General features: G+C 49.5%; 5 protein-coding genes across 11 annotated transcripts; 3 read left to right on the top strand and 2 right to left on the bottom strand.

The window, feature by feature from the left end:
- Nucleotides 1–5: 5 nt before the first annotated feature.
- U2af1l4 (U2 small nuclear RNA auxiliary factor 1 like 4) lies at nucleotides 6–2,200 on the bottom strand. The gene is given in 10 exon segments (XM_046448143.1): nucleotides 6–277; nucleotides 628–723; nucleotides 839–972; nucleotides 1,157–1,255; nucleotides 1,325–1,374; nucleotides 1,463–1,498; nucleotides 1,501–1,532; nucleotides 1,931–1,970; nucleotides 1,973–2,013; nucleotides 2,157–2,200. Coding segments are annotated over 10 exon segments (684 nt in total). The 3' UTR covers nucleotides 6–165.
- Nucleotides 2,201–2,338: 138 nt separating this feature from the next.
- On the top strand, nucleotides 2,339–3,665 carry Psenen (presenilin enhancer, gamma-secretase subunit). Of its 2 annotated transcripts, none has more exons than XM_046448131.2 (4): nucleotides 2,339–2,489; nucleotides 2,646–2,789; nucleotides 3,131–3,235; nucleotides 3,388–3,665. In XM_046448131.2, the coding sequence occupies exons 2-4, from the start codon at nucleotides 2,729–2,731 to the stop codon at nucleotides 3,525–3,527; spliced, it is 306 nt and encodes a 101-aa protein (XP_046304087.1). In that variant the 5' UTR covers nucleotides 2,339–2,489; nucleotides 2,646–2,728; the 3' UTR covers nucleotides 3,528–3,665. The 2 variants fall into 2 exon arrangements, with proteins under 2 accessions (XP_046304087.1, XP_046304088.1); XM_046448132.2 differs by having other exon boundaries at nucleotides 2,377–2,511.
- A 1,194-nt stretch (nucleotides 3,666–4,859) lies between these two features.
- Lin37 (lin-37 DREAM MuvB core complex component) lies at nucleotides 4,860–9,390 on the top strand. Of its 2 annotated transcripts, none has more exons than XM_046448099.2 (9): nucleotides 4,860–5,062; nucleotides 6,737–6,895; nucleotides 7,091–7,141; nucleotides 7,425–7,454; nucleotides 7,534–7,619; nucleotides 7,708–7,874; nucleotides 8,905–9,045; nucleotides 9,125–9,198; nucleotides 9,272–9,390. In XM_046448099.2, exons 2-9 carry the CDS (start codon nucleotides 6,738–6,740, stop codon nucleotides 9,351–9,353), a joined length of 789 nt encoding a protein of 262 aa, XP_046304055.1. In that variant the 5' UTR covers nucleotides 4,860–5,062; nucleotide 6,737; the 3' UTR covers nucleotides 9,354–9,390. The 2 variants fall into 2 exon arrangements, with proteins under 2 accessions (XP_046304055.1, XP_046304056.1); XM_046448100.2 differs by having other exon boundaries at nucleotides 4,861–5,062; nucleotides 6,820–6,895.
- Nucleotides 9,391–9,436: 46 nt separating this feature from the next.
- On the bottom strand, nucleotides 9,437–11,791 carry Hspb6 (heat shock protein family B (small) member 6). The gene is made up of 3 exons (XM_046448123.2): nucleotides 11,528–11,791; nucleotides 10,514–10,636; nucleotides 9,437–10,415 (listed from the first exon to the last, which is right to left on the bottom strand). Exons 1-3 carry the CDS (start codon nucleotides 11,723–11,725, stop codon nucleotides 10,248–10,250), a joined length of 489 nt encoding a protein of 162 aa, XP_046304079.1. The 5' UTR covers nucleotides 11,726–11,791; the 3' UTR covers nucleotides 9,437–10,247.
- Nucleotides 11,792–11,807: 16 nt separating this feature from the next.
- On the top strand, nucleotides 11,808–25,702 carry Proser3 (proline and serine rich 3). 5 transcript variants are annotated; one of them, XM_046448000.2, is made up of 11 exons: nucleotides 11,808–12,928; nucleotides 14,116–14,212; nucleotides 14,512–14,696; nucleotides 17,494–17,621; nucleotides 17,726–17,823; nucleotides 18,491–18,573; nucleotides 18,712–18,821; nucleotides 22,034–22,233; nucleotides 22,322–23,264; nucleotides 23,354–23,435; nucleotides 23,587–25,702. In XM_046448000.2, the coding sequence occupies exons 1-11, from the start codon at nucleotides 12,918–12,920 to the stop codon at nucleotides 23,729–23,731; spliced, it is 2,082 nt and encodes a 693-aa protein (XP_046303956.1). In that variant the 5' UTR covers nucleotides 11,808–12,917; the 3' UTR covers nucleotides 23,732–25,702. The 5 variants fall into 5 exon arrangements, with proteins under 5 accessions (XP_046303956.1, XP_046303954.1, XP_046303955.1 ...); XM_046447998.2 differs by having other exon boundaries at nucleotides 18,673–18,821; XM_046447999.2 differs by having other exon boundaries at nucleotides 17,723–17,823.
- The last annotated feature ends 1,067 nt before the right edge of the window (nucleotides 25,703–26,769 follow it).

The following is a 26,769-nucleotide window of genomic DNA, read 5'->3' as shown; positions in this document are numbered from 1 at the left end:
ACAGATGACGCTCTAAACCCTCAGTGTGGAACTTTATTAGGTGAGGCACAGTAGAGAAAATCCTTGTTATAAAGATTACTTAATGGACTTCTGGAGCCTGGGGAAGATGGGGCTAGAGTGAAGGGGAGTTTGAGGAGGGGTCCTTGCTAGAAACATCTGTGACTGTCAGGGGTGAAGGGCAAGGGGGCCAGTCTTAGAAACAGTATGCCGATGGTCTGGGGAATGGCGACAGTTCCTTTCTCGGGGACGGTGGCCAGTATGGGACCTCAGGGGTGATATGGGGACAGGAAGGGAGAGAACTGGGTTAGAGCCATTGGGAGTGGTGCAAAGATTCCCCCACGCCTCTCTGCTCTGGGATGGGCAGGGTGGTCATTAATATAACTAGTGTTTCACAAGGTGGTCTCAGGAAAGGCACTCGGGGATCAATCTCAGGGTTGGAGATCTAGGCTGGTCTTGGATTTGAGGTTCAAGCTGGTTTGGGGATTGAGACTGAGGTACTAGTTTTCAGATAGAGCTCACGACTATTCTTAGGGTACAAGAGTCTTGGGACACTGACTGGGATTTAGGATTAGGCTTATCTCAGGGTCCTTAGGTATAAGAAATCTTGACAGACTGGTCCCGAGTTACCTGTGCCTAGGTCCCCGCCCATAGAGCTGCTGCCTGAGGTTCCGTGATATGGGTTGCAGGTGCATGAAGTTGCAAAAGCCACCTTGGGTACATTCCCTGAGTAGAGGATAGATGGATTCAGGAAACTTTCCTCACTGAGTGTGTTTGAGCCTTCCAGCACACTCAAGAGTCTGGGACTCTGAGTGTCTGTCCCACCCTTAAACTACCATACCCCATTTCATACTGCCGACAGCATGACTCCTAAAAGTCGGTGACAGGAGACAGCTCATCATGCACAGCCTGACTGTTGAACCAGAGGTTACTGAGTTCAGCCACTGCCCGCTCTGCATCTTCATCCTGCCAAAACTGGAGAAAGTGGGTGGCTGTCAGCAGCAGAACTTGTGATCTTCAGGGAACTAGATAGTAGCTCTGAGGCTAGACAGGATTTAACTTAGTAATGGACCTCAAACTGTGAAGTTTCAGTGATGGTCACCAGGCATTGAAATGCTTCCATTTCAGGGCTGGGGAAAGGGGGGCTGGCAGCAAGCACCTTGACATAGACATTGTCCACGAGGTGGTCCCCCAGGCTGTCACACACATTCATCTCTTCAATCTCCCCATACTTCTCCTGCAGTTCTGTGAACACTTCCTGCAGAAGACAAGGAGAAACTCAGTTAAGCTGGCAGAGGAAACCCAACCTACCCCTGCTAACTCTCACCTCAAAGAAGTTATCATAGTGTTCCTGCACCTCTACATCGCTCACGTGACCTGGAGGTGGGGAGAAGGGTGAAATCAGGAGATGTCCTTCCTGCAAGGCTGTCTGCCCTGCTCCTGTCCTGTCTAGTCCCTTACTCACAATGAGATCCATCTGCGGTTTGGGCGGTGTTCTGTGATTCCGATATAGGTTGAGCAGCACTAGGGTCTGAACAGAATTTAAAGGGGGCGGGACCTGAGCTCAGAGGGCAGGGCTTCATGCAGAGAGGGAAGTACCCAAGTTTGGGAGTGGAACCCTGCACCAGAGAAGAACTCTAAGCATCGTCAGTGCATCTGCGGTGCTTGCCCCTTAGAAAGAGGTGGGGGAGGACCTAGAGACAATAGAGGGGCACAGTCTGTCATGGGGGGGGGGCGGTGTGTGGCCAAGTCTCAGGGAGCGGGCGTTGAAAGCTAAGGGGAGGAACCTGCAGAGAGGGCCTACCAGAAAACAGCCGGGCGGTAGGCTGGACCTTAGAAATACGGAAAACGTGGGACCTAGTGATGATGGACAGCACAAGGGGAAGAGCCTGAAAGTGGTAGCCAGCGGGGATCTGAGTCCGGACTCATCTGGCTGAAAGTCGGTTTATTGTGAAGCCGGGAGCGTCGGTCCCGTGCCGGCAGGCCCCGATCTTAAAGTAAAAAGAGCAGTTAACCCTGGAAGAGGTGCAAAGACAGTAGTGAATTAAGGGCCGGGAAGGTCGGACACCCCAGAAACACCGTTCCCAACCGTCCGGCTACCAACGACCAAAGCCCTAGCCCCCAATTCTCGAGAGGACACTCCCTGCGCCTGTTCTCACTTGTCCTTCTCAGTCCCGAATATCGAAGCTAAATATTCAGCCATTTTCACTCGAACCCTCTAGCTTGCCCAATCCTTACATCACTTCCGTTACTTAGGAGCGTTGGGAAGTGTAGTTCGTCTCTGCCTCCGCACGCTTATCACGCTCTCACAAACTCCCTAGTGCGCTTGCGCATTGGAGGTCCGCGTCCCCCTCCCACAAACACCGCTGGGAGGTTCCTGAATGCGCATGCGTACAGCGTTGCCTCTCCAAAAAGAAAGAACTACAAACTCCAGCGAAACCTGCGGCACCTCTCGCAAACGTCCGTAGTTGAAAATACCAAAGGCATCCAAGGTAAAGGAAATAAACTCCACTGGTGAGTTTTGAGTCGCTTCGCGAACCCCAATAAATATAAAGAGCTTCTTTCACTCATCCTGCTTGCTAATGGGAGCTGTGTGCCCTTCTTTCATCAAACCCACCTCTGCATTTGTCTCTGATTTGTCGTAATAGGGGCGTGGCTGTTCGTGATCTCTGCATCTGTTACTTGGGTCTTGCCCCGCAGACCCTTAAGAAGACCCGGGTCTAGCGCAAATATGAACTTGGAGCGGGTGTCCAATGAGGAGAAGTTGAACCTGTGCCGGAAGTACTACTTGGGTAAGGGCCAATCCCCGAGGGTCTCGGGAGAAAAGAGGGGACTGAATTAGAGCGCTTGAGGGATAGAGGGCCTAGGGGCTTGGATTCGTGGGTCCCTAGGGGTAAAGCAGCTGGAAACTCCGACTCCTGGATCTGAGGGAAGGGAGCACCAGGGTCCTGAGGAAGGAGGAAGTTGAGACCTCATCCTATAAGAAGTTGAAGAATCAGATTCCTGGATCCCAGGGAGGAGCCAGGATCCCTGAGCCCCTGACAGCAGCGATCTCCTGTTGAACTAGATCTTCTGTGTGGGCTTTGGTAGAGATCCTTCTTGCTTTATAACCCAGTGTGGATTATCTTCCTAGGTGGGTTCGCGTTTCTGCCTTTTCTGTGGTTGGTCAACATCTTCTGGTTTTTCCGAGAGGCGTTCCTCGCCCCAGCCTACACAGAACAGAGCCAAATCAAAGGCTGTAAGTCTAGGGCACCAGAAGAAAGGGGAAGTGGGGGGTGGGGGTGGATGCTCCAGAATTCGGGGATCTGTGAAAGAGAAGAGAGGGATGGTCAGGGTGAGTCCAAAGAGCATCTGGAGGCCAACCCTCCTCATTCCTGTTCCCCATTATAGATGTCTGGCGCTCAGCTGTGGGCTTCCTCTTCTGGGTGATTGTGCTCACCACCTGGATCACCATCTTCCAGATCTACCGGCCCCGCTGGGGTGCCCTTGGAGACTACCTCTCCTTTACTATACCCTTGGGCACTCCCTGACAACTTCTCCACAGACTGGGGACCTGATTTCTCCCTGAATGGGCTCCTCTGCTTTAAGTTCACTTTTAAGCCCCAAAGACATGTGCCCATCACCTGTCATCTCTGTTGACATCCCCAATAAATAACCCTAACTTTTGATATTGACTTCCTGAGATCTTTGGACGTTGAAGCATAAAATGATCATTAACATTCAAAAACATTTAGTGAGTGCTTACTTTGTACCAGGTTTAGTGCTTCACACATTATATGCATTCCCCCCCCCACACACACACTGAAAACTAATAACCCTCTGGAATAGTAACTTTCCTATTCATGAACCCTATTTTACAGATGAGGAGCCAAGAAACAAATAACATGTCCATTTTCTAAAGGGTGCTATCCTGTAATGGTGGTTGTGAATTCAAAAACATGACTTTCTGGGCAGAGGATGTGGCCCAGTGGTAGAGCATAAGCCTAGAGTGCATGAGGACCTGGGTTTGATTCTTGGCATCACAAAACTAAACAAAAATATGAATTTCCTACTCTGGGCCCCAATATTCTCATTAGAATACAAATCAGGATGCTACCTCCTAGGAGTTTATCTAGGCCAAGACATGTGCTAAGTGGAAATTTTTCATTCTCTGAAGGAAGTGTTGTCTGCAGCAACAGAAGTGTTCAAGAACTTTCTTAGAGAAGCCTTCCTTGAGCTTCCTATTTAAAACTTAATTCCTTTCTTGCTCCCTGTTACCATTTCAAGCTATATTCTTTCTCCTATCATCATACATTTGGAATATGTTACCTGTTTATTGCCTATCTTCCATCCTCCAAAAGATAAGCTCCATTAGGGCAAGGATTTTTGTTCACTGCAATTTCCCCAGTGCCTAATTATTTGCTAAATGAATGAGATTGTACCTGAAACTAACATGTAGCTGGGCATCTAACTAGTGCTCCGTAAGAGGAGGCCACTCTAATTTAAGACTAGTCTTCCTTTTAGGAACCAGAGGGACTCCTACGGTTAGTTAAACCCTGTAAATAGGTAAATAGGTGTTCCCCAAACCTAACACTACAACTCCCCAAAAGCCTTGCGATGCCGGAGCTTTTGTTTCCCACCGCGCCCCGCGAGGCAAGGGCGGCGTTACAGATTGAGTCTCGGGAGCTAGGACTACACCTCCCAGGAAGCACCCCGGGTTGTCGTTGGTTTATTTCCGGAAGCGGCAGCCCAAAAGGTGGGACCTAAGGCTGGGAGCCGTGGGGGGGCAGCTGTCAATTGGCCAGCGAACGAAATTGACGACTTGGCTGACTAATGGGAACAAGAGACTGTGGAAGGGGCCCACCCACAGAAGGGGAAGAAGGGAGGCGGCGGCCACTGCTGCAGTCGCGGCTGGACACTGCTCAAGCTGGAGGGCCTTCCGTACACGGAGCTTACCTTTGACCTCTCCCCGCTCGCCTCTTGCCTTGATTTGTGACACTAGGCACTTTTGGGTTTTTTGTGACCCAGCTAGCCAGACTCCGAAGCCAAACCATGTTCCCGGTGAAGGTGAAAGTGGAGAAATCAGGTGAGAACCCGGAGATCGGGGGCCTGAAAGGGAGCACTGTGCTATTCAGGGTATTGGAGGTCTGATAGGCAGGAGTATCGCGAAAAGGCGGGCTAGGTGGCTTCTGCTTGCAGCCCATCTGACAATCGCAATATCAGGCATCGATCATTCCATCCCCGTCTGTGCTGACAGTAGCTTTGAGATTGAATGGTGGTGGTTCAGACAGCGTGGTTTGGTAAGAGAAGGAGATTTTCATGCTGTAACTGAGAAGGGCCCTTTTCTTGCCCCCACCTCAGTTTCTCCGATCCCAGCAGTGATCATGTGTCAGGCGTTGTGCTGTGAATTTGAAAAATAAGGACTCTTAACCCTCAAGTCACTATATTCCAATAATCCTAGGAATAAGGAAGTGCATTGGATAGGGAAACAAGCTCAGACAGAAGAAGTCATTTTGGGTTGGGGCAGAGCTGATGGGTATCCAAGACTGGCCTGGTAAAAACCAGTGGGGAGGCAAAGAATTCAAACAAAAATATAATAGTCGAATGACATCCGATGAATATTATTAAATATAGAAGACAGAAGCTGAGTTTGGTGGTGTAGTTCTTATCCTGTGGAGGATAAGAGAACACTTGAGCCTTGGAGTTCAGGGCCTGCCTGGGCAATATAGCAAGACTTTGCCTTTTAAATCTTAAAGAGAGAAGTTAAGGAGATCAGGAGTGGGAGTGAGGCAAGGTACAGCAGAATGCTATGAAAATGATATTAGAGGGAACTGCCAAACAAAGGAAGTAGTTTTGAAGAAGGCCCGAAAAAGGCCCAGAAATAGAAGCCTTACCTGGTGAGTTGGGGGGACAGCAGGGAGGCCAAGGAGGCTGAAGCAGAGTGAGGTAGAGAGGAGGTTGAAGCAAAGAGGTGATCAGAGTTGACAGATCTTGTGGGCCCAGGTGAGGACTTAGGCTTTTGCTTTGAGAGAAATAAGGATCCAAGGGAGGGTTTTGAACTCAAGTGGCTTAATAAAGGACCTTCCCAATGCCAAAAAATATTCAGACCCCTTAGGGGTCTGAACACAAATGATGGTAGGGGCTAGAGATAGACCTGTGAACTCCAGATTGAATGAAGACTTCACCCTCTGGGGGGTGCTGTGGAGTCCTGGAGGATTCTAAGCTGGGGAAAATCAGGGTCTTGTTTTTGATTTTGATTTTGGAAGTTCCCCTGGCTACCTTGAGATACTGAGGTTAGGATCCCAAGGAAAAGAGAAGACAGGACCAGGATGGGCAGGATAGAACGGGTGAAAGAGGGAAGACACTCAGGAGGCCAAGTGGTCAAGCCATGGGGTTAGAGGGCTGAGATGGGGGAGGGACAGGCGTCCATGGTGAGACTAATGAAGGGACTGGGAGACAGTGGGGTCACCCTTCATGGTGGGATCCAGGAAGAGGGGTAAGTTGAGAGAGACACCGAGGCCAGTGTAGGGCCCGGTGCACAAAAAGAGCACAGGGGATGTCCAAGGGGAGGTGTCTAAGTTGTAGGATCTACAAGTTGGGGTTCAGGAGAGAAGCCAAGACTGGGACAGAGATGTGAACATGATGCAAGGCTCTTTGCTACAGTCTCAGCTGCCCCAACCCCCATCTTCAAACTGTCTTTCCTCTAAGGGATGTTGGAAATCCCTGTATCTCTCAGTCTCTGCTGGCTGTACCCTTTTAGCATGCCTGGACCAGGCAATAGGATTGGCCCTGGTGGAGATATACATAGAGAGCTGACTCCTGCTTGGTACCCTTTGCCCCCAGAGTTGGAGATGGCCAAAGCCCGGAACCAACTGGATGCTGTTCTGCAGTGTCTGCTGGAGAAGAGTCACTTGGACAGGTTGGAACCTGGTCCAGGGTGGGATCATGGGGCTGGAGCTCTGGCAAATTGAAACTCCTGATCCTGGGTGGATCTGGGTGGGGACCCCAGAGGCTAATTTTGGGAGAAAGGTGTCTCATGGGGAAGCCACTTGATGCAGTCACACACACACCAGGCCCTAGGAACCCTGAGCCAATAGTTCTCTTCTGCTACTAGGGAGCGTCTGGACGAGGAAGCCGGGAAAACCCCCTCAGACACCCACAACAAGTAAGCTGTTTTATAGGATCTGGATCCGAGAATGTGGTGGGTAACTCCTTTCCTCATCTATTCCCTGGCCACTCTGCCTGCGCTTTCTCTGATACACTCCTAACCACAGTACATACACAAAAACTGTGATAGAAGCAGTTTAGGTCCCCTCATGGTTGGCATCTAGAACCCCAGTGTATGAGGGGGACATAAGACTCAAGGGGTCCCAGGGTGCCCTTTCAGGGGGTTTGGAGCAGGCATTTGTTTGAAGGTCAGCCTGCTAATGCCCTGTCTTTCCCCACAGAGATTGCTCCATCGCAGCCACTGGCAAAAGGTAAGGTGGCAGGGGCCCCAGCCAGTGGATGTGGTTTCCAGCCCTCACCCCTGTCTTGACACTTCCCTTCCTCACACAGGCCATCTGCCCGCTTCCCCCACCAGCGGAGGAAGAAGAGGAGGGAGATGGATGATGGGCTAGCTGAGGGAGGGCCTCAGCGATCCAGTGAGTAGGCAACCCCTAGAGGGTGGGTGGGCAGGGAGCCAGGGGCTACATAAGGATGCTCACTTACCTCCCACCCCCACCACCCCAGACACATATGTGATCAAGCTGTTTGACCGGAGTGTGGACTTGGCCCAGTTCAGTGAGAATACACCGTTGTACCCAATCTGCCGAGCCTGGATGCGCAACAGCCCCTCAGTGCGCGAGCGTGAACACTCACCCAGCTCACCACTGCCCCCACTGCCCGAAGATGAGGAGGTGGGATGGGTGGTGGGCCCCAGCCCAGCAGCCAGGGAGGGCAGTGGGTAGACAGGCTCAAGGGACCCTCCCCTTAAACTAGTGGTTGCCAAGTATAGGTCCCTAAGTCTCCCAAATGAATGTTGGACCAGGTGAGGCACACAGATGTACATCCTCAGGCTAGGGGTATGGACAGAGGTCTCCTGAGGCAGACAGACATGGCAATGTGGCCTTAGGGGAGAGGCAACAGGGCTCCCTCGGGCCGAGACATGACCTCCATTATTGGGTTCCCAAGGGCTAAAGGGCTGAACATGGATCCTTAGTACAGATAGGTGAGGCTACTAGGTATAGCATGGACCCTCTGGGCTATGGAGGGATAGATGGGGATCCATTAATCATCTGGCCTGAGAGGGTAGACAGGGGTCCCCAGGACATACATATGACCCTTTGAACTATTAAGATGCAAGCAGAGCAGGGCATGGTGGCACATGCCTGTAATCCCAACGACTCAGGAGGCTGAGGCAGGAGGATTGCGAGTTCAAAGCCAGCGTCAGCAACTTAGAGAGGCCCTAAGTAACTCAGTGAGACCCTGTCTCTAAATAAAATACCAAAAAAAAAAAAAAAAAGGCTGGGGTGTGGCTCAGTGGTTGAGCACCCCTGGATTCACTCCCCAGTACAAAAAAAAAAAAAAAAAAAGATCAGAGCAGAAATGATGACTACCTGACCACCAGTAATAGTGGAAGAGGGTTCCTAGGTGACACAGATGTGACCTCCCACCCCAGGATGACAGGTATAGATGGGGTTTCCTAGGCTGGTCAAGGGTAGACAAGGGTTCTTAAGCTGACAGGAGAAGACAGGTATCCCTGGAGCAGACAGAGCTGACTTCCAGGCTGTTTAAGGTATCTGTCCTTCAGATATGAGTCCTCCAAGTATAGATTTCCCAGTGAGCCCCTTAAGTCTATTGTCTGGGAGAGGCAAGAAGGATAAAACGGGTACTCCCAGCCCTTTGCTCTGATTCTCTTGGGCCTGGTATGGGGTATTGTATCTCTAGGGTTCAGAGGTCGCCAACAGCAAAAGTCGTGATGTGTACAAGCTGCCTCCACCTACAGCCCCTGGGCCACCTGGAGATGCCTGCAGATCACGCATTCCATCCCCACTGCAGCCTGAGACCCAGGGCACGACCGATGATGAGGTGGGTATAGGAGGCTGGCCTGAGGCTGTGGGTCTTGTTGTGGGGCTCCAGGATGTACACCTGATCTCTATCCACACAGCCCTCTGAGCCTGAACCTTCACCCTCCACACTCATCTATCGTAACATGCAGCGCTGGAAACGCATCCGCCAGAGGTGAGGTTCCCCCAGCTGGCTTCCCCCCATGACCTCTTTTTCCATTTACTGAATCCTCACTCTACCTCACCAGGTGGAAGGAGGCATCCCATCGGAATCAGCTTCGTTATTCAGAAAGCATGAAGATCCTACGGGAGATGTACGATCGACAGTGACATTCCCCGCTCCTCCAATAAATATCCCCCAACCGTACACTAGACTGTGTTCCAGCCCTTTCTTCCCAGCCCAAACAAAGCAGTTAACAGTGCTGTAGCACATTTATTGGGGAGTGAGCCTAGGAAAGAATGGGGGCATGGGGTGACGGGTCATTTGGTGAGGGAATGAAAGAGTGGCCACTTGGTTGGGTCCTGGAGGATGAGGTGTGGAGGGTGGATTGGAGGTCAAGACAAAGGGACTGGAGAGTTCTAGTTAACTGAGGAGGGGGCCCGACACATCTTTTGTCTAGGGAGGTTGGGGGGCAACCTATACAGTTTTGAGTTTGCAGGTCCTAGTTGGCCTGGGATAGGTGTCCCAAAGGTTGGGAATCAGAAAAGAGCTCAAGAGTCTGGGTGGCTGGATGAGGTATCAAGTCAAAAAATGGGGTGTGGACAGTGGAGTGTCTGCTTTTAGGAAAAGATCCAGAGTATTGGGGCATAGCCCTAGACTGGAGTGGGAGGTTTGCAGTGTGGGCCGTTTAGGGAGGGGTTATGCCTGACCAAGCAGGGCTACAAACATCATAATCCGGTGTCAGAGTGTGTGTATGTGGATAAAATTTTTTTCAGCAGTTAGAGGGAAGTACAGGAGGGAATCTTGAGGGGATATAAGACAAGAAAGTGGAGTCATTGCTAATGGAATCTAGGCTGGGATCTAAAAGCTGGACGGGGGTGTCATTGGAAGGGTCTAGGCTATTAAGGTTGGGTCTAGGGTGAAGGTCAGGACGGAATCTTGATTTGGATGGAGGGACTGTCTTGGCGCTGGGACTTCTGGCTGGGCGGAGTCAGATCGGCTTTAAGAAAAGGAGCCTAAAGCGGCACCCCTCGCAACCACGGGGTTCAAGCGTGCCTGGACCTCTATTTGGCGGCAGGCGGTGGCGGCAGAGGGGCCTGGGACGACGCAGGTGCAGCCTGGATGGAGAGGACGCCCTCAGGGGACAGAGCCGAGGTCACGGCGGCAGGATCCACGCCCGGTGGCAAGCGGTAGCGACGGTGGAACTCGCGAGCGATGAATCCGTGCTCGTCCTAGAGGGCAGAGAGGCTTCAGCTGGCCCGCCCCTTCCCGCAGGCGCCCCACCCCTCGCGCCTGCGCACGTCTTCCGCTCCAACACGCCGGCGCTCACCGGGCGCTCTTCGTGGCGCGCATGCACCTCCACGTGTTCGCCTACCACCTTGACAGCAATTTCCTCCGGCGAGAAGTGCTTCACATCCAGCAGCACCGAGAAATGACCGGGGTCTGTCGGCACCTGCGAACAGCGGGCGCGGGGCCGGGCGGGACTGTCATCAGAAGGGGCCGGGATCCCCAGACCCGGCGAGGCCCCACCCCTGTCGGCTCCATAACTACTGCTGACTCTGGGGAGTCCAGTTCCCTAATGAGAGTCAGTGAGGACCTCATAACCCACTATAACGGGTATCCTCCCATCCCCTCTAATCACTGGATTCCCCTCACACAGAGAGTGATAAGGTTCCCTTCCCCTGCAAGGTCAGGTCCAAAGCCATCCTAGGGCGAGAAAGCCTGTCCCTTCCCCCAGTGTAAAACTCCATAGTCACTCTGCCCCGCCCCAGCAGTCCTAACTCCCCACCCCCGCCAGAAATTGTCAAGATGCCTCTAACCACAAGTTTCCAGAGTCCTTCTAAACCCTCCAACTCGGGTCACCTAACCTCCTGCGCTCTCAGCAGTTTCTGGTACCCTTCCCCTGCTTCAGGGTGGCCAAGATGCCCTTCATCAAATCACAGGATCCTTTCTCTCCTTTACCTCTCCAGGAGACATCCGGGGAAGCACACACAACCTCCAAATTAACAACAAGACTAACAACAACACTGCAACCATTCAAGAATCACCACCTGACCTTTCCCCCAGATTCCCTGGGTCACCGGCATCCTTCAGAGCCAAGACTCCCCTCCCAGCGACCCAGCCCTTCCACTCCCCTTAGAACTACGAGTCAATCCCCCCACCCCGCCCCTTCTGAGTAATGGGGACCTCGAACTCTCTTCAGCAATCCAAACTGAGGGAACTCCAGAAACCCTGGGTGGTCGCACTCTCCACTACGCTCAAAGTCATCCCAGCACCCCCTTGGGGTGACCCAGACCTCTGGCTTTGAAAGTAGTCGAGTTGCCCCCTCCCCCGTGCCTGGCACCTGGGCGGTGGGCAGCGCCACGCTGGGGGCGCGCAGGTAGTAAGGGGCGAATGCAGCAGGACAGAGCGCAGCCAGCTCCGCCTCCAGCAGCCCCTCGCCGAAACGCTGGTCAAAGAGGCGTCCGGGAGTGGAAATTCCCGGCAAGGGGGCCGAAGCGCGACGTAGCCAAGAAGGCTGCACAGGCACCGGGATTTCCATCCTGTTCTTCCACCGCCGCCCTGGATCCCGCAGTGCCCCTGCATGCACAGGCGCTGATTTATAGTGCGTCTTGTGCCGGCCCCTGCGCGGGCCTCTCGGGGACACTGGGACCGTGGCCAGATTCGGCCATTAAGAGCCTTATTTAGAAACCCCAATAATGACTTGGCTATTTATTAAGCGCCTGCTGGATGCTTGGAAAGGACGCCAGGAAAATGTCATTAAGATTCTTCAATATCTTGAAAGGGAAACTAAGGCTAAGAGGGCGGAGCCTTGAAGAGTATGGAGAACACAAAGTAGCAGTTGGGACCGAGAGACGAAAAGTCCACCGAAGAGTTCTCAGTTCTCTTAACCCACCACCACCCAGCTGGCAGCTCTGAGGATGACGCAGATGGAGGTCTTAGGAGCAGATTGCTGGAGAATGCAGTAGCCGGGCCAGGCTGTCAGAAGGACACAAAACAGACCCTACCCCCATCTTCAGCCCTGCCTTGGGCCCAGCCCCCCCAGCAGGCTGGGCCTAATTCGGTGCCTCTGACTCAGCTTCGGGTACACAGAGGCCCGGGGGCGTGAGCACTAACTCTCCAGTCTGGCCCCCCAGGGGCCTCGCGCTGGGGCCCGAAATAGCTCATTTTGATCCCGCTACCTGGGCCAGGAGCCCGGGCCTGGCAAGAGGTGCAACAGCTGCTCTGCAGCAAGAGGGAAATTGTTGGATGACCATCAGGGCGGTCTGACTGGCCTGATGGAGGTTAGAAAGGAGAAGGAGTACCCGATTACCCTTTCAACGGGTAGAACACATTGGACTCGGGCGGGAAAGAACTTTCGGCTTCCACAAGAAGGGGCGGCGTGACAGCAGGACTGCAGGAAAATAAGAATCCTTTAGAACGCCTCCAACTCCAAGCCCTTCCCATTGGTCCACAGTCTTGCCAATTATTGATGTACGCTCCAGGTTCTCCAATCAAACGCGCTCTCTCAAGCATGCCAGCGTTATAGACAGTCAGTGAAACACCTCCCATTAGCCCCTTTCCAACTTTTATTTTCCTGTCTCTCATTGGTCTCCTTGGAGGCCGCTCTCTTCCGGAGCGGGCACTCCCAAAGAGGGGCGGGGCTGATGGAGCATTGCTAAGCGACAAGATGCGCACTGGGTTTGTCGGGTGAAGAAGCGGAGCTGGCACAAGCGCCCCAGAGTAGCTGCAGGATGGACCGTGGGTGAGGCCGATTACTCTTCCCGAGATCACAAGAGGTTTGGGAAGGGCCGAGGGTGAGGGTAGCACCAGTTTATGCTGGAGTCCAGAGTGTCGGGTTCAACTGCATTAAAACTACGACTTCCAAGATGCTCCACAGCCTTTGGCTGCCCCCCGCCTTGGACTTCACAGTCTCCGGTATCCCTAAATGCCTTATGTTCTTTTCTCTGAGTACCTGTAAAGGATTCTTTCCCTTAAGGTCTTCTAAGAAGACATGGAAATTGAGTTTTTAAATTTTGAAATTGCCCTAGACACCCAAGGGTGTTGTGTTTGAACTTTCTTGGTTAGGCGGAGCCTAGTGAATCATGGGAATTGTAGTCCATTTCCTAGTGTCCCCCAAGGGTTTATGGGAAATGTACAGGGTACGGTCTAGTCCCGGGTTTTTTTGTTGTTGTTCGTCTTTTGTTTGTGTTTTCTTTACCAGGTATGGGGTGGTTGGGCGGGGAGAACTCAGGTGTTTTGACCACCTGAGTTACAGTACCCAGTCTTTTTTTTTTTTTTTTTGGAGACAGGGTTTTGCTAAGTTGCAGAGGCTGGACTGGAACTTGCGGTCCTCCTGCCTGTAAGCACCACCAGTCCCAGCCTAATCACGGTTCTTAACCTGAGCCCCTCTTAAAAATCACCTAGGAAATGTTTGGGAGATAGAAATTATAATTATCCTGATACGATCATTATACATTGTCTACTTGTGTTGAATTATCACACTATACTTCATAATGTGTACAATTAGTGTGTGTCAAAAAAAATTAAAACAGGCCGCAGACCACATTTTGCCTTTGGGCTACAGTTTTTAAAAAATTCACCTGGGACAATGGGAAAAAGATAGGGATGCCTAGACCCACTTCCTGATATTCTGATTCTGTCCGTCTGGAGTAGGAACGGCTTGTTTGTAATTGTAAACACGCCCCCACCCCACCCTCCCACCCCCACCAAAAAAGTGGATCCAGAGTTGAGAACCACCAACTTCTGGTTCCTAGGTTTTTCTGTGGCTCTCCAAGGGCTCATGGGACTCGTGGCTCCACTATCATTATCTTAAAAGTGCATCAGTGCTTCATGGGAATTATAGTCCATCTCTTCCAGGAATCCATGAGAATTGTCTCTTCTGCCTTCCTCTTCCATGCTCTGCCTTCCAATCCCATTCTTTCCTTGCAGCCTGTCAGTTTTCTCCATCCAAGAAAGCCCCTTTGGAGATGCTTCCCTGGGTGGAGGCCACGATTGGCCATCCCAAAGCCAGACCTGGCAATCCAAGGTGAGGACTGCCCACAGAGAGTAGTACCTCTAGTAGGGAGGGAAGGAAGGCTTATATTGAGAGATGGGGATGAGACATTAGGAGAAAGACCCTCCTTACCTCCCCATAACCTTCCCTTGTACAGCTCTCTACTGCTTATATCCCCCATCGTTCCCCCAATCACCTGAGGTTGCTAACAGTGATAACATTGTGGGATATGCTTCCTCCCCTCTGAACTGAGACTTCACTGTTTCTTTGTTCCCTACAGGAAGGACCCTTCAGACCTCACTTTTTTCTTTGTGTGTCCTCCCCTATCTTAGACTCTGAGCCCATCCAGGCCCCAGAGATCCAAGCTCCCACGAGCTCCCAAGGCTGCAGCCAACTCCCCTGAACTGTTTGAAGAGTCCTGGCCATCCAGTTCAGGGACCTCTTCCCCATCCAGCACCACTGAGAAGGCCTCTCCACCGCCTACCCTGATTGACAGTGGGGACTCAGTGATGGCCAAGTAAGTACCAGAAACCCTGAAGGGAAAGGAGAGTTTGGGTCAGGGGAGGGAGAAGGTAATAATCATCGCAGGCAGACTGTTTATACAGTGCTCTTATAGGGCCAGGTGCTTCATGTGTGTTATGGAGGGCTCTGAAGTTCAGCTGTGTGGGTTCAAGTCCCAGATCTATCACTTACTCTCTGTATGATCTTGGCCTCAGTTTTTTTTTTTAATCTTTAAATTGGGGATATTAATAGCACATACCCCTAGGGCTATTTTGAGCTTTCAGTGAGTTACTGTATCAAATGAACACTTGAATTTGTAGGTTAAGGATCAGCTGCTATAATAAAGAGTCTAAATTAATTATGGCTTGAACAACTTTGCATTTATTTCTCCCTCATCTAATGGTCCAGGCAGAAGCAACAGGGTGGAGGTGTCAGAGATACGGGTCCTTCTGTCTTACTGCTGTTCCATCCCTGGACTGTGTTCTTTCCTTCATGGACCAAAATGGCTCCCAACTGAATCGACTTTCTAGAATTGAATCTCTTCATTTCATGTTTGTCAAGCATCTATTCATGTGATCACAAGTCACATGGCAAATGTAGTCCTTAGAAGAAGTGACTCCGTATCCAACAAAAAATTGCATGACTGGGCCCAGCGTATTGTAACTCAGTGGTAGAGCTCTTTCCCGGCATGCAGGAGACCCTGGGTTTGATTCCCAGCACTGCCAAATAAATAGATAAAATAAAATTAACACATAAGAAAGGAGAACAATTATTGAAAGACAACTACTTGCCTATAGTGTAAGTTATGAAAGTTATGTCTGGTACTGGAGGTTGAATCCAGGTGTCATGCATACAAGGCAAGTTCTCTGTCACTGAGATACATGCCCATCCCTTCTTTATTTTATTTTGAGACAGGGTGGCCTCAAACTTGGGATCCTCTTGCCAGATCCTCCCAAATATCTGAGATTAAGGTGTGTGCCGCCACCGTGCCTAGCAAAAAGCAGGTTTGGTTTTTGTTTTTATGCTGGGGATTGAACCCAGAGGCATTGTACCACTGAGTTACATCTCCAGCCCTTTTTATTTTTATTCTTATTTTTATTTTGAGACAGGGTCTCACTAAATTGCTGAGTCTAGCCTCAAACTTGCAATTCTCCTGCCTCAACCTCCCAAGTCACTAGGATTATAAGCATTGCCGCATGCCTAGCAGCTACCACTTGATTTTAGAATGAACATAGCTTAATCAGATTTTTTTCTTTTCCTTTTTCTATGTGTTCTTTCTAGTTATACATGACAGTAGAATGTATTTTGACATATCATACATACATGGGAGTCTAACTTCCCATTCTGTGATTGTACATGATGTGGAGTTACTCTGGTTGTGTATTCATATAGGAACATGGGAAAGTTATGTCTGATTCATTCTACTCTTTCCAGTTTCCATCCCCTCTCCCTTCTTCTCACTCACCTCTGTCTAATCTGGTGAACCTATACACACACAAACACACACCCCTATTGTGAGTCAGCATCCTCATATCAGAGAGAACATCCCGCTTTTGATTTTTTGATATTGGCTTATTTCATTTATTGGGATAGTCTCCAATTCCATCCATTTACCAGCAGATACCATAATTTTATTCTTCTTTGTGACTGAGTAATATTCCATTGTATATATGTACCACATTTTCTTTATCCATTCATCTGTTGAAGGACACTTAGGTTTCATAGTTTAGTTATTGTGAATTGAGCTGCTATAACATTGATGTGTTTGTGTTGCTGTAGTATGCTGATTTTAAGTCCTTTGAGTACAAACTGAGGTATGGGATAGCTGGGTCAAATGGTGGTTCCATTCCAAGTTTTCTGAGGAATCTCCATACTACTCTCATAGTGGTTGCACCAATTTGAAGTCCCACCAGCAGTGTATGAGTGTGCCTTTTCCTCCACATTCTCCCCAACATTTATTATTACTTGTGATCTTGATAATTGCCATTCTGACTTGAGTGAGATGAAATCTCAATGTAGTTTTAATTTGCATTTCTCTAATTGCTAGGGATGTTGAACATTTTTTCAGACATTTGTTGATTGATCGTATTTCTTCTTCTATGAAGTGTCTGTTCAGTTCCTTATTATTGATTGGGTTGTTTAGTTTTTTTGGTGGTTTTTTTTTTTTTTTTTTTTGAGTCCTTTATACATACTGGAGATTAATGGTCTGTCTGAGATGCAGGTGGCAAAGATTTTCTCCCATTCTGTAGGCTCTGTTTTCATATTCTTGATTGTGTCCCTTGCTGTGAAGAAGTTTGATACCATCCCATTTATTGATAATTGATTTTATTTCTTGGGCTTTAGGAGTCTTGTTGAGGAATACGGTTCCTAAGTTGACATGATGAAGATTTTGGCCTACTTTTTCTTCTATTAGGCACATTGCCTAAGTCCTTGATCCACTTTGAATTTTGTGTAGGGTGAGAGGGTTCTAATTTCATTTTGTTACATATGGATTTCCAGTTTTCCCAGCACCATTTGTTGAAGAGGCTAACTTTTCTCCAGTGTGTGTTTATGGTGCCTTTCCAGTGTGAGATAACTGTATTTTTGTGGGTGTTTCTCTGTGGCTGCTATTCTGTACCATTGGCCTTCATGTCTGTTTTTGGTGCCAATACCATGCTGTTTTGTACTATAGCTCGGTCGTATAATTTAAGGTCTGGCATTGTGGTGCCTCTGAAAGAAGTTATTTTTTAATTTTTAATATTGTGGTACTGGAGATTTCACCTGTTGTTTAGCTCTCCTCATGTCCCCTACCTCCCATCCTCTAATGCTTGCAGGTATATAAACAGGTTCCGCCAAGCTCAGCCCACAAGTCGAGAGGAACGCCAGCCTGTAGGTCCAACCCCAGATGACTTTTGGTGGCTTCGGCCAGAATCTCCAGATCTCAGCAGTCAGTATGCAGCAGGTATCTCCTTGCGCCCATCCACCCCGAGCCTAAAATCCTTCCTGATCAATGACCCCAGCAACCACTCCTTCTGGCCCCTTCACTCAGTTGAGGTTTCTCAGCAGGAGCCCGTGAACGGAAAGGAAAACTCAAAACAGCAATTCTCGTTCCCAAGGTGGCCAGCGCATCCCAGGCTGAGGCTCCACTTCAGGAAATAAAGCAGGTGACCTCCTCATTCACTCCCTCTTCTGTGTGCCTCAACTATCAGCACCAGTCCTGAGATAGAATTAAAGCCATTCCCAATTCAAGGAAGCTTAAACCTTAAAAAGAGGATTTTTTTTTAAATTTTATTTTGCTAAGTGTAATTGCAAGCTCCAAAAGTAGATGCTTTCAGGTGTGGCCAGATCAAGGTGTTTTGGACAATATTGGGAGGAACTCAGCTTTTCTTGGTTCTGTGTTCCTCTGCTGGGTTCTGTCTCAGGCAGGCTTTCCCCTCACAGTAGCCAACATGGCCCCCAGCAGCTTAGGCTTTTGAGTACTAACTCAGCGACTTTAATGGAGAGTGGAGCTTTTCCATTGGCTCCATCCCAAACCCCAGGACTCACTCTTATTCACCCATCCTAAGTCAATCGCTGTGAACCAGAGGATAGAATGCTTTATTTAGTTGGGTTCCCTCAGGAAAGTTGGTTCAATCCTTCAACAGTAGTGACTTGCAAATGAAGGGTGTGGATCCAAGAGGAAAACTGGGTCTCCATTCCCTGAGGAAATTGTAAGCTGCCACGTGAGGTACCAGGTGGAGTAGAAACCTGCACTTGAGGCCCTCTGTCCAGAGCCCTTTTCCCAGCAGCCTTTGCGGTGGGGAGTAGCCTCTGACCCCTCTCATCCCACAGAAGCTCAACACATGGAGCTCATCGCTGCTGGACCTGGAGACGCTAAGCCTGCAGAGCAGAGCTACCAGGCTGCTCAAACGCAGGTGCTTCCCCTACTTCCTCACCCTTCCCACTGCTCCAGCCACAGCCCAGCGCACTGCCTCGGAGACATCCAGTGCCTCACTTCTGCCTTCCCCTTGCAGCAAGGCCTCCATCTCCTCCTCCTCCTCCTCCTCCCTCAGCCCCAGTGATGCCAGCAGTTCCTCCTTCCCAGTCAGCTCAGATGGCCTCTCTCCCTTTTCCATGACCTTCACCCCTGACGCCAGCAAGAGCTGTGGCTCCAGAGCACCTGGTAAGTGGTGAGAGGCAAGGATTGAGGGCAGCCTGGGTTCAAATCCCATCTCTGCTGCTTACCAGCTGTGTGACCTTCTCCTCTCTGGGCCTCGTTTCCCCAACTATGAAACAGAAGTAACAGTTCGATCTCTCTCCTCCAGGTGTGGTGAGGATGAAATGAGTTCACTTAGCACAAGTCTGTCAATAGGAGCTGTCATAGCTGGGTACAGGGGCGCACACCTGTAATCCCAGCAACCTGGGAAACTGAGACAAGAGAATTACAGGTTCAAGGCCAGCCTGGGCAACTTAGTTGAGACTCTGTTTCAAAATTTTAAAAAGGGATGGGGATATAGCTCAATATAAAGCACCCCTGAGTTCCATCTCCAATACCAAAAACAACAAACAAAGCAGGAGTTGTCATGAGTGTGAGAGACCTAACATTCTTTCTGCAGTTCTGAACACAAACTCCAATATCAGAAGGCTTTTTGCAGATTCGGTACCACATTGCGCCCATCCACCCCCAGCCTAAAATCTGGGGAAATCTAAGTGGAAACCTAGATGATTTAACAGCAGAATCTGACCTATGAAGCTATTTGTAGTCTGTATTGATCTCATTTAGGGTTAATATTATACATAATTCTTGGTGTATGAATATTACATTGAACCATATGGAATTTTCATTTTTATAAGTAAAAGGTGAATATTAGTCATTTTGTATGATTCCACTATATTTCTTTTTTTTTTAGGGGGAGGAAGGGTGCAAGGGATTTAACCCAGGGATGCTTTACCCCACTGAGTTAAATTCCCAACCCTTTTTATTTTTTTATTTTGAGACAGTGTCTTGACAAGTTACCTAGGTAGGTCCTCACTAAGTTGCCAAGGCTGGCCTCAAACTCAATCCTCCTGCCTCAGCCTCCCCAAGTCACGCACCAGTGTCTGGCTTGGTTCCACTATGTGTCAATATGTTTGAGTCTGATGTATTGCCTCAGACCCATGTCTATGCTGTATATACCATGCAATTTGGCTAAAGTATGCAAACTTTGGAACTCCAGATCAATTTCAGAGATGGGATGATAGACCTAGGTTACTATTACTACTGTCCCGATTGTTACTGTTACTTTGTGCTCAGAATGCTATCCCGGTCTCATAGGGATCCCCTGATTGGGTACAAGCAAGCAGAAGTTAATAGAGGTGTTCATGCATGTTGCATGATCCTACCCAAGGACTCACCTATCCAGTTCTTCACTCTTTCTAAGCTTTGTCTTTTATTCATCTCTCCCTCCTGAGCCTCAGTTTTCTCATTTGTAAAATGGGGATAAAATTAGTACCTACTTCATAAGTTATTTTGCAGTTAAATTTATTCAGCCATTTACATATTGAATCCTACCATGTTTGAGGCCCTGTGAATAGGATTGAGGATTTCACAACATGAATACATGGTCCCTCCTTCAAAGCCTTCGTGGCATACTGGATGTGGGACAGAGATTTACCACATAACCCTCCCATATATAAGTAAAACAAGCAGAAATGAAGGATAGGCAGGAGAGTACTGTGGAGTTAGAAGTCAGGGAGGGCTTCCAGAGGTGCTAACTAAGTGGAAACCTAGATGAGGAGGGTGGGATGAACAGAGCCTTCGAGCATATACTACTGACTGAAGTGAGAGGGAGCGTGGTGCAGACAATAGACCAGAAAAGGCAAGAGCCAGGATCAGACTAGCATAGGAGGGAGAGATTGGCAGGGCACCTCGAATGCTGGGCCGTGGAGGCATGGGGAGGCATCTGGTTGTAATGTTTAAACTGGGGATCCTCAAGAGAGGTCGGAGCATGGAGAGGATGAACTTTCTTGGGTGTTAGCAGACTTCTTCTGGCTTCTGTCTACATCCAGTGAGAGGAACTGCTGGTTTGAACTGGGCCAGAACTGAAGAGCGGAGTGGAGGGAAGTGTCCAGGTTAAAAGCAGAATTGCAGGATGTAGCAGGGGTGATGGGGGTCTTCCCCTCTGTGCAGCATCAAATGGTAGGGCTTCTGAGAGATCATGGTAGCTCTACTGATAGGACAAATGAAATGATGCCCAGGGTGGTAGAAATAATGTATGCCCAATGGAACAAAAATAGCTCCAGCCCCCCCCCCCCCCTTTTTAAAGGTATAATTAGCTTGCTGGCAGGCAAACCTTTTTATTTATTTATTTATTTACTGTAGTTGTAGGTGGACACAATACCTTTATTTTATTTTTATGTGGTGCCGAGGATCGAACTTGGTGCCAGGCAAGTGCTCTACCACTGAGCCCCAGCCCCAGCCCCATCCCCCTGGCCCTGTCCTTAATCATTACCATTTCCCCAGTACAGAGTTGGGGACTGGAACAGGGCACAATAAACAGTTCTTTTTGCATCGTGTCTCAAATATTGATTGCACTGAGCTCTAATCTTCACACTAGGGCAAGGGTAATGGACAAGACAGACAAAAATCACTCTGCTTGCATAACTGGCATTGTGGAAGGAGAGACAAACCATAACTAAGCCAGGAAATACCATTTAGTATGTTAGAAGGGGGTAAGTGAAAGGAGAAAAATGAAATAGGACAGAGGACAGGGAATAATAGGGCTGGTGGATGTTGCACTTTTGAATAGGGTAGTCGGGGAAGGTCTCACCAAGAAGGTAACATCTGGACAAGACACAGAGCAGGAGAGGGAATGAAGCATGTGATACATGAGGGAAGATCAGTCCAGACAGAGGGAACCACCAGCACACAGTGGCCTTTGCCTTTGACCAATAGGGAGGTACAGCCAGGGGAGTGTTGATAACCAGGAAGGCCCTGGACACTCAGGTATTCACAACCTGACTCTGGCTGTGAGTCGGGCACAGATTGGGAGGACAGGAGAGCAGGGATCCCAGGCAGGAGCCCGTGGCAGTCACTATGATAGACCAGGTGGGGTGAGGGGGGCTGGACCAGGGTGAGGGCAAAGGAACTGTTCAGTGCTGTAACTCCCATATCCAGAACACATATGCGTGGCATGTAGTAAAAGCTCAGTAAATATCCATTGGATGATTGAAGAACTGAAAAAATGATAGATTGCTCTCTCCTCTGACTTTGCCCCCTCCCCACTTCCCACCCCAGAGAGGAGCTGGCATTACTGAACAGCCTGTCTGAACAATCCTCTGGCACAGAGTGTCTGCACAGGCTATTGTTTGGTGGCTGATCACCTGACTCCTACCTCTCCTCTGTTTCCCTCACAGCAGCCCCGGTACCAGCCCAGGCCCCTACCCCTGCTCCAGCCCCAGCCCCAGCCCCAGCCCTGGCCTCCCCCCAAGAACCCCTTCCGCCAGAGGATGACATTTTGTACCAGTGGCGGCAGCGGCGGAAGCTTGAACAGGCCCGAGGAGGTGAGGGGGATGGAACCTGGGTGCTGCCCCGGACCCAAGTCCTCGGCACTCGGGTGAGTTGGAGGAAGGGGGAGTCAGGGGGTTGTAGGACCCTCTACCCTCTTCCCCACCCTCTCACACCCCCTTCCCATCTGTCTACAGCCCTCTCCTACCCCTGCTGTGACGACCCAGCCTAACTGTGTCCCCGTGGGAGGCAGTGTGGCCCAGCCTGGTCCCCACGAGGCCTTGTATGTGGAGAGGCCTCCTGTTCCCCCAGGGTCCTCTCCACACATCATCTGGGCCCCCAGCCCCTATGGCTTCTTCTGGGCTCCACAGTCCAGCCCCTGGGTATCTGTTGCGACCGTTCCTCCCACGCTGCTGGCTTCCACACAGGTTCCCTTGGCCTCTACCCTAGCTACCCCCGTTCCCACTCCGGTACCCTCAGCCTCCATCCCAGTGCCCTCAGCCTCCACCCTGGCTCCCCTGGCCTCCACTCCCACGCCCCCCACTACCCTCCAGGGCCCAGGCCCTCCCTCCCCTGAACCAAGCAGCCCTGCCCAGCAAGAGAAGCTGGGCCCCAAACCTCGGAGGTCCAGAGCTCTGCATCCAGAAGACTCTGGCGAGGGGCCTGACCTGCAGCTCAGGGGCGCCTTGGGTCAAGTAGTGACAGCTCGGCTGTTCCCTGACTTCCTGGAAGACACACCCCCTCGCCTTGAGGGCCCGCCTCCAGCGGCCACTGAATCTCGAAAAGTAGAAGTCACACACCCACAAGCCAAGGTTTCGCCCCCTTGCCCAGAGGTCACGCCCGCTCCCTCTGACCCTCACTGTCGGTCAAGGGCTCAGGGTCGCAAAGCCAAGGCCACGCCCGCTCCAGCGGGGTCAGTGCTTCAGAAAGTTAAAGCCACTTGCTCTGCTGAAGCCGAGTGTCCACAGCCCAAGGCCCCACCGCCTCCAACTGAGGAGGCGTCCACACTCCCCAAGGCTCCGCTGCCAGAGTTCAAGGCGGGGCCTGTTGAGGCCGTGGCCACGCCCCCACCAGGGGACCCTCAGCCCCCAGCAGAGGACTTGCTCTCCCAGGCCGTGCGACTTCTGGAGGCTGCAGAAGGTGAGCGCGTTGCAGGGGCCTCTGGGATCCTGGCGTCTGCCTCCTTGGAGTCCTGCGCCCCGGAACTCACTCTTTACCCACCCACCCAGACTCAGATGGCAGTGAGTTCCAGGACGACCCGGTGCTGCGGGTGCTAAGAGCTCAGAGGGCAGAGCTGAGGCTGCAGAAGAGGTAACCCTCCGTCACTGGGATCCATGACACTGAACCCCTGAGTCCTCTGAGACCGGGGCTGGGCACCTGACCCCCACCCCATCTACATTCCCAGAACCCCATCCACTGTCCCAGACCTGATCCTGAGCTGCCTCTACTTCGCCTTCTCCAGGAAAGTGGATGCCCAATTATCCATCCTGTTGGACCATGCTGAAGACCGAGGATCGTGGTTGCCTCCAGCCAGGTCACCCACAACGTCGTCCCCACGGAGGCGGCTGCGCAGGGAAGGAGTCTCTCTTGAAGCTAGACGACTTTGAATTGCATACGATCTATTTTTCCCAATGAAACTTGTTTTACCAGGTTCCTCTTTGTCTCTGAGAAATGGATTATTGTGGAATGGCCAAGGGTTGTGCCAATTTCAGGAACCGTCCCTCCCTCTCTATTCTGACCACTGAATCAAAATTTATTTTCTGGTTTCATCTGGGCTTGGGAAGTCTGGGCAAGTCTGAGACCTAATTTATCCGACTTCAACTCAGGAGTGGATCTTTCTGTCTCAGATGGACAAAGGGACTGTCCTCTAGATATGAAGCTAACTAGGGTCACCCAAGCGTTGACCAGTAGTCGATATCCTCTTGTGTCAGCCACAGCCTTTGGTGCAAGTGATCCTTCCCTCTTTGAAGCACTTCTTTCTCTGCTTCCAGAACCTTCTCATTACCTGTTGGCTCTTGCCTCTTCATTGCCCCAATGTGTCAACTTTGGTGTCTCCCAAGGCTTTGACTTATCTATCTACACTCTCTCCTAGGTGCTCTTGTCTAGCCTAATGGCTATAAACTCCATCAATATTCTGATAGCCCCTAAATTTCTATCTCTGGCCTAGAGTTGAGTTTCTACATGGCGTTGCCCGCTCAACATCTCCACCCAAAGGTCTAAGTGACTTCTTTCAAATTCCATAGATCCTCAAATTCCTGAGCTCCCAGCCTCCCTGCTAAACTTGCTCCTCCTTCCTTTTCCTTAGCTCTGTCCTTTTAGCTGACAAGCCAAAGCCTTATAGTTGACCTTTACTCTTCTTTCCCTTCCACCTACAGTCAGGCAGAAAATTCTGTCATTTCTAGCTTTAAAATTGTCAAAATTTTACCCTCTTCTTCCACTGCCCTCACCTCAGTCTAGGCTGTCACCACCTCCTACCTGGACTATTGAAACTTATTATTAAACATGTTGGAGCTGAGGTGGTGGCTCAGTGGTAGAGCACTCACCTAGTACCTGTGAGGCACTGGAGTCAATCCTCAGCACCACATGAAAATAAACAAAGGTATACATACATAGAGTATAACTTTTAGAAAAATGTGTGTGTATTTTTTTGGGGGGAGGGGCGGGTACCAGGGATTGAACCAAGGGGCACTTAACCACTGAGCAACATCCTCACCCCCTTTTTATGTTTTTATTTTGAGACAGGTTCTCACTAAGTCCTTAGAGCTTTGCTTAAGTTGCTGAGGTTGGTCTGGAACTTGTGATCCTCCTGCCTCAGCCTTCTGAGTCACTGAGATTACAGGCATGTGCCACCACATCTGGCTTATGTGTTCTTTGACACTTGCCAAGAGGTAGTCTACATTCCTTCTCTTTGAAACAGCCACTCAACCAATAGAGTACAGAGGAAAGGATGCAGCTTAACTTCCAAAACTCAGAAAAGATGATATCATCCATTTGGTTTCCTTTGGCTCCCTTTCTGATCCTTGTTTTAGAGTCCATGTTTAAAAAAATAAAATGAACCTGATTTACTATGCTGGGGATAGATTACACACTTATCAAACTCAGTGAATTTTATTGTAGGTACAGATTTATCACAAAAGAAAAATAAAGATATGCATGCTTAAATATTTAGGGGGCAGTATAACAACCTGTGCAATTTATTTTATTTTTTAATTTTTTTTAATACTTATTTTTTAGTTTTCAGCGGACACAATATCTTTGTATGTGGTGCTGAGGATCGAACCCAGGCCGCACGCATGCCAGGCGAGCGTACTACGGCTTGAGTCACATCCTCAGCCCTGTGCAATTTATTTTAAAATGCATCAAAGATTAATTGGATTGATGAATGAATAAAGTAACAGATATAAGACAAATAAAATGAAATGTTAATGGCAAGATCTAACTGGATATGTGGATGTCCTCTAAAATTTTTCAACTTGCTATAAGAAACTTTAAAATAAAATGATGGAGAATATTTGACCAAGATTGTTATACCTGTCTATAAAAAATAAAAGTTGGGTTAGGATGGATTTCTAACAGCAGCTCTGTGTGTCAGAAACATGATTTCCTGACTTTTAGAACAAACCATACATTAAAGGGAAATAAACAAGAAGATAATAGCTGTTTAGACATAAGGAGAAATAAAGGGATGTTTATAGTAGAAGAACCTGGTCTAGTTGAGCAAGTGAGCTGATTTGTGAAGAGATACACTTAAGTTAAGCCACTTAAGAATTATCTAATTCACAAGGGACCACCATAGTTACTACTGCTGGGTAAAAAACTACCCCCAAATCTTAGTGGCATAACAATAATTTCACTATGCTCATGTATTCTGTGAGTCTGGAAATTTGGAGAGGACAAAGCTGGGAATAGTTTGTCTCTGCTCTCTTCACATGAAACTCAAAAGGTGGCTTAACGGCTATGGGACGGAATCCTTTGGAACTTCTTCATTGACAGTCTGGCACCACTTCAAGGCTCAGAAAACTTAGACTAGACTCATCTGGGACTGTTGACTATAATGCTCATATGTCCTCTCTCCATTGATTTGGACTTCCTCAAAGTATGGCTGCCTCAAGATAGTCACACTTCTCAACAGGATACTTCACGGTTCTTTGTGTGTGTGTCACTGGCGATTCAACCTTGGCCAGCACTGATCTACATCCTCAGGCCAGTCTTGGTCCATTTTTTAGACTGTCTCATTAAATTGCCTAGCCTGGCCTCAGACTTGTAATTCTCTGTCTTGGTCTCTCCAGTGGCTGGGATCACTGGTTTGCACAACTGTGCCAGGCTGTTTTAAAATATTGTTCATTGTCTTTTTCCGTCAGCTTTGAGTTTCAATGTGGGTAGGGTATATTTTCCTGTTTTGATTGTTGATGTATTCACAAAATTGGTCTGAGTTTTTTATGAAATGAATGAGTGTATAAACCAAGGTATGCTCTCTTGAGGTGAAGGCTCTTCTGAGGGTATGACCAACGACAGCGTCCTCTTGGAAAGAGCATTGTTACAGAGTGTCTCCTGGTCACGGCTCAATCTGTTGTAGGAATAATTGAGAGTGGCTTTATGGGAGGCAAGATCATGTTCTAGCATTTTGGGTTAAACCTTTCTCCAG

The sequence above is a fragment of the Marmota monax genome, unplaced genomic scaffold, assembly GCF_021218885.2.
Source record: "Marmota monax isolate L192 unplaced genomic scaffold, Marmota_monax_Labrador192_F-V1.1 WCK01_AAM20220418_F8-fsc00101, whole genome shotgun sequence".
Classification (NCBI taxonomy): Eukaryota; Metazoa; Chordata; class Mammalia; order Rodentia; family Sciuridae; genus Marmota; species Marmota monax.
This window is presented reverse-complemented; position numbering and strand designations above follow the sequence as displayed.

Bases quoted from the DNA above. Each gene is read 5' to 3' on its own strand.
- Psenen (XM_046448131.2), top strand. From the start codon at position 2,729: ATGAACTTGGAGCGGGTGTCCAATGAGGAGAAGTTGAACCTGTGCCGG. The intron at 2,790-3,130 runs GTAAGGGCCAAT...TTATCTTCCTAG, and splicing joins GTGCCGGAAGTACTACTTGG to GTGGGTTCGCGTTTCTGCCT. The intron at 3,236-3,387 runs GTAAGTCTAGGG...TCCCCATTATAG, and splicing joins ACAGAGCCAAATCAAAGGCT to ATGTCTGGCGCTCAGCTGTG.
- Lin37 (XM_046448099.2), top strand. From the start codon at position 6,738: ATGCCTGGACCAGGCAATAGGATTGGCCCTGGTGGAGATATACATAGA. The intron at 9,046-9,124 runs GTGGGTATAGGA...CTATCCACACAG, and splicing joins AGGGCACGACCGATGATGAG to CCCTCTGAGCCTGAACCTTC. The intron at 9,199-9,271 runs GTGAGGTTCCCC...CTACCTCACCAG, and splicing joins TGGAAACGCATCCGCCAGAG to GTGGAAGGAGGCATCCCATC.
- Hspb6 (XM_046448123.2), bottom strand. From the start codon at position 11,725: ATGGAAATCCCGGTGCCTGTGCAGCCTTCTTGGCTACGTCGCGCTTCG. The intron at 10,637-11,527 runs GTGCCAGGCACG...CGCTGTTCGCAG, and splicing joins TGGCGCTGCCCACCGCCCAG to GTGCCGACAGACCCCGGTCA. The intron at 10,416-10,513 runs GTGAGCGCCGGC...TCTGCCCTCTAG, and splicing joins CGCGCCACGAAGAGCGCCCG to GACGAGCACGGATTCATCGC.
- Proser3 (XM_046447997.2), top strand. The intron at 14,213-14,511 runs GTGAGGACTGCC...CCCCTATCTTAG, and splicing joins GCCAGACCTGGCAATCCAAG to ACTCTGAGCCCATCCAGGCC. The intron at 23,436-23,586 runs GTAACCCTCCGT...CGCCTTCTCCAG, and splicing joins GAGCTGAGGCTGCAGAAGAG to GAAAGTGGATGCCCAATTAT.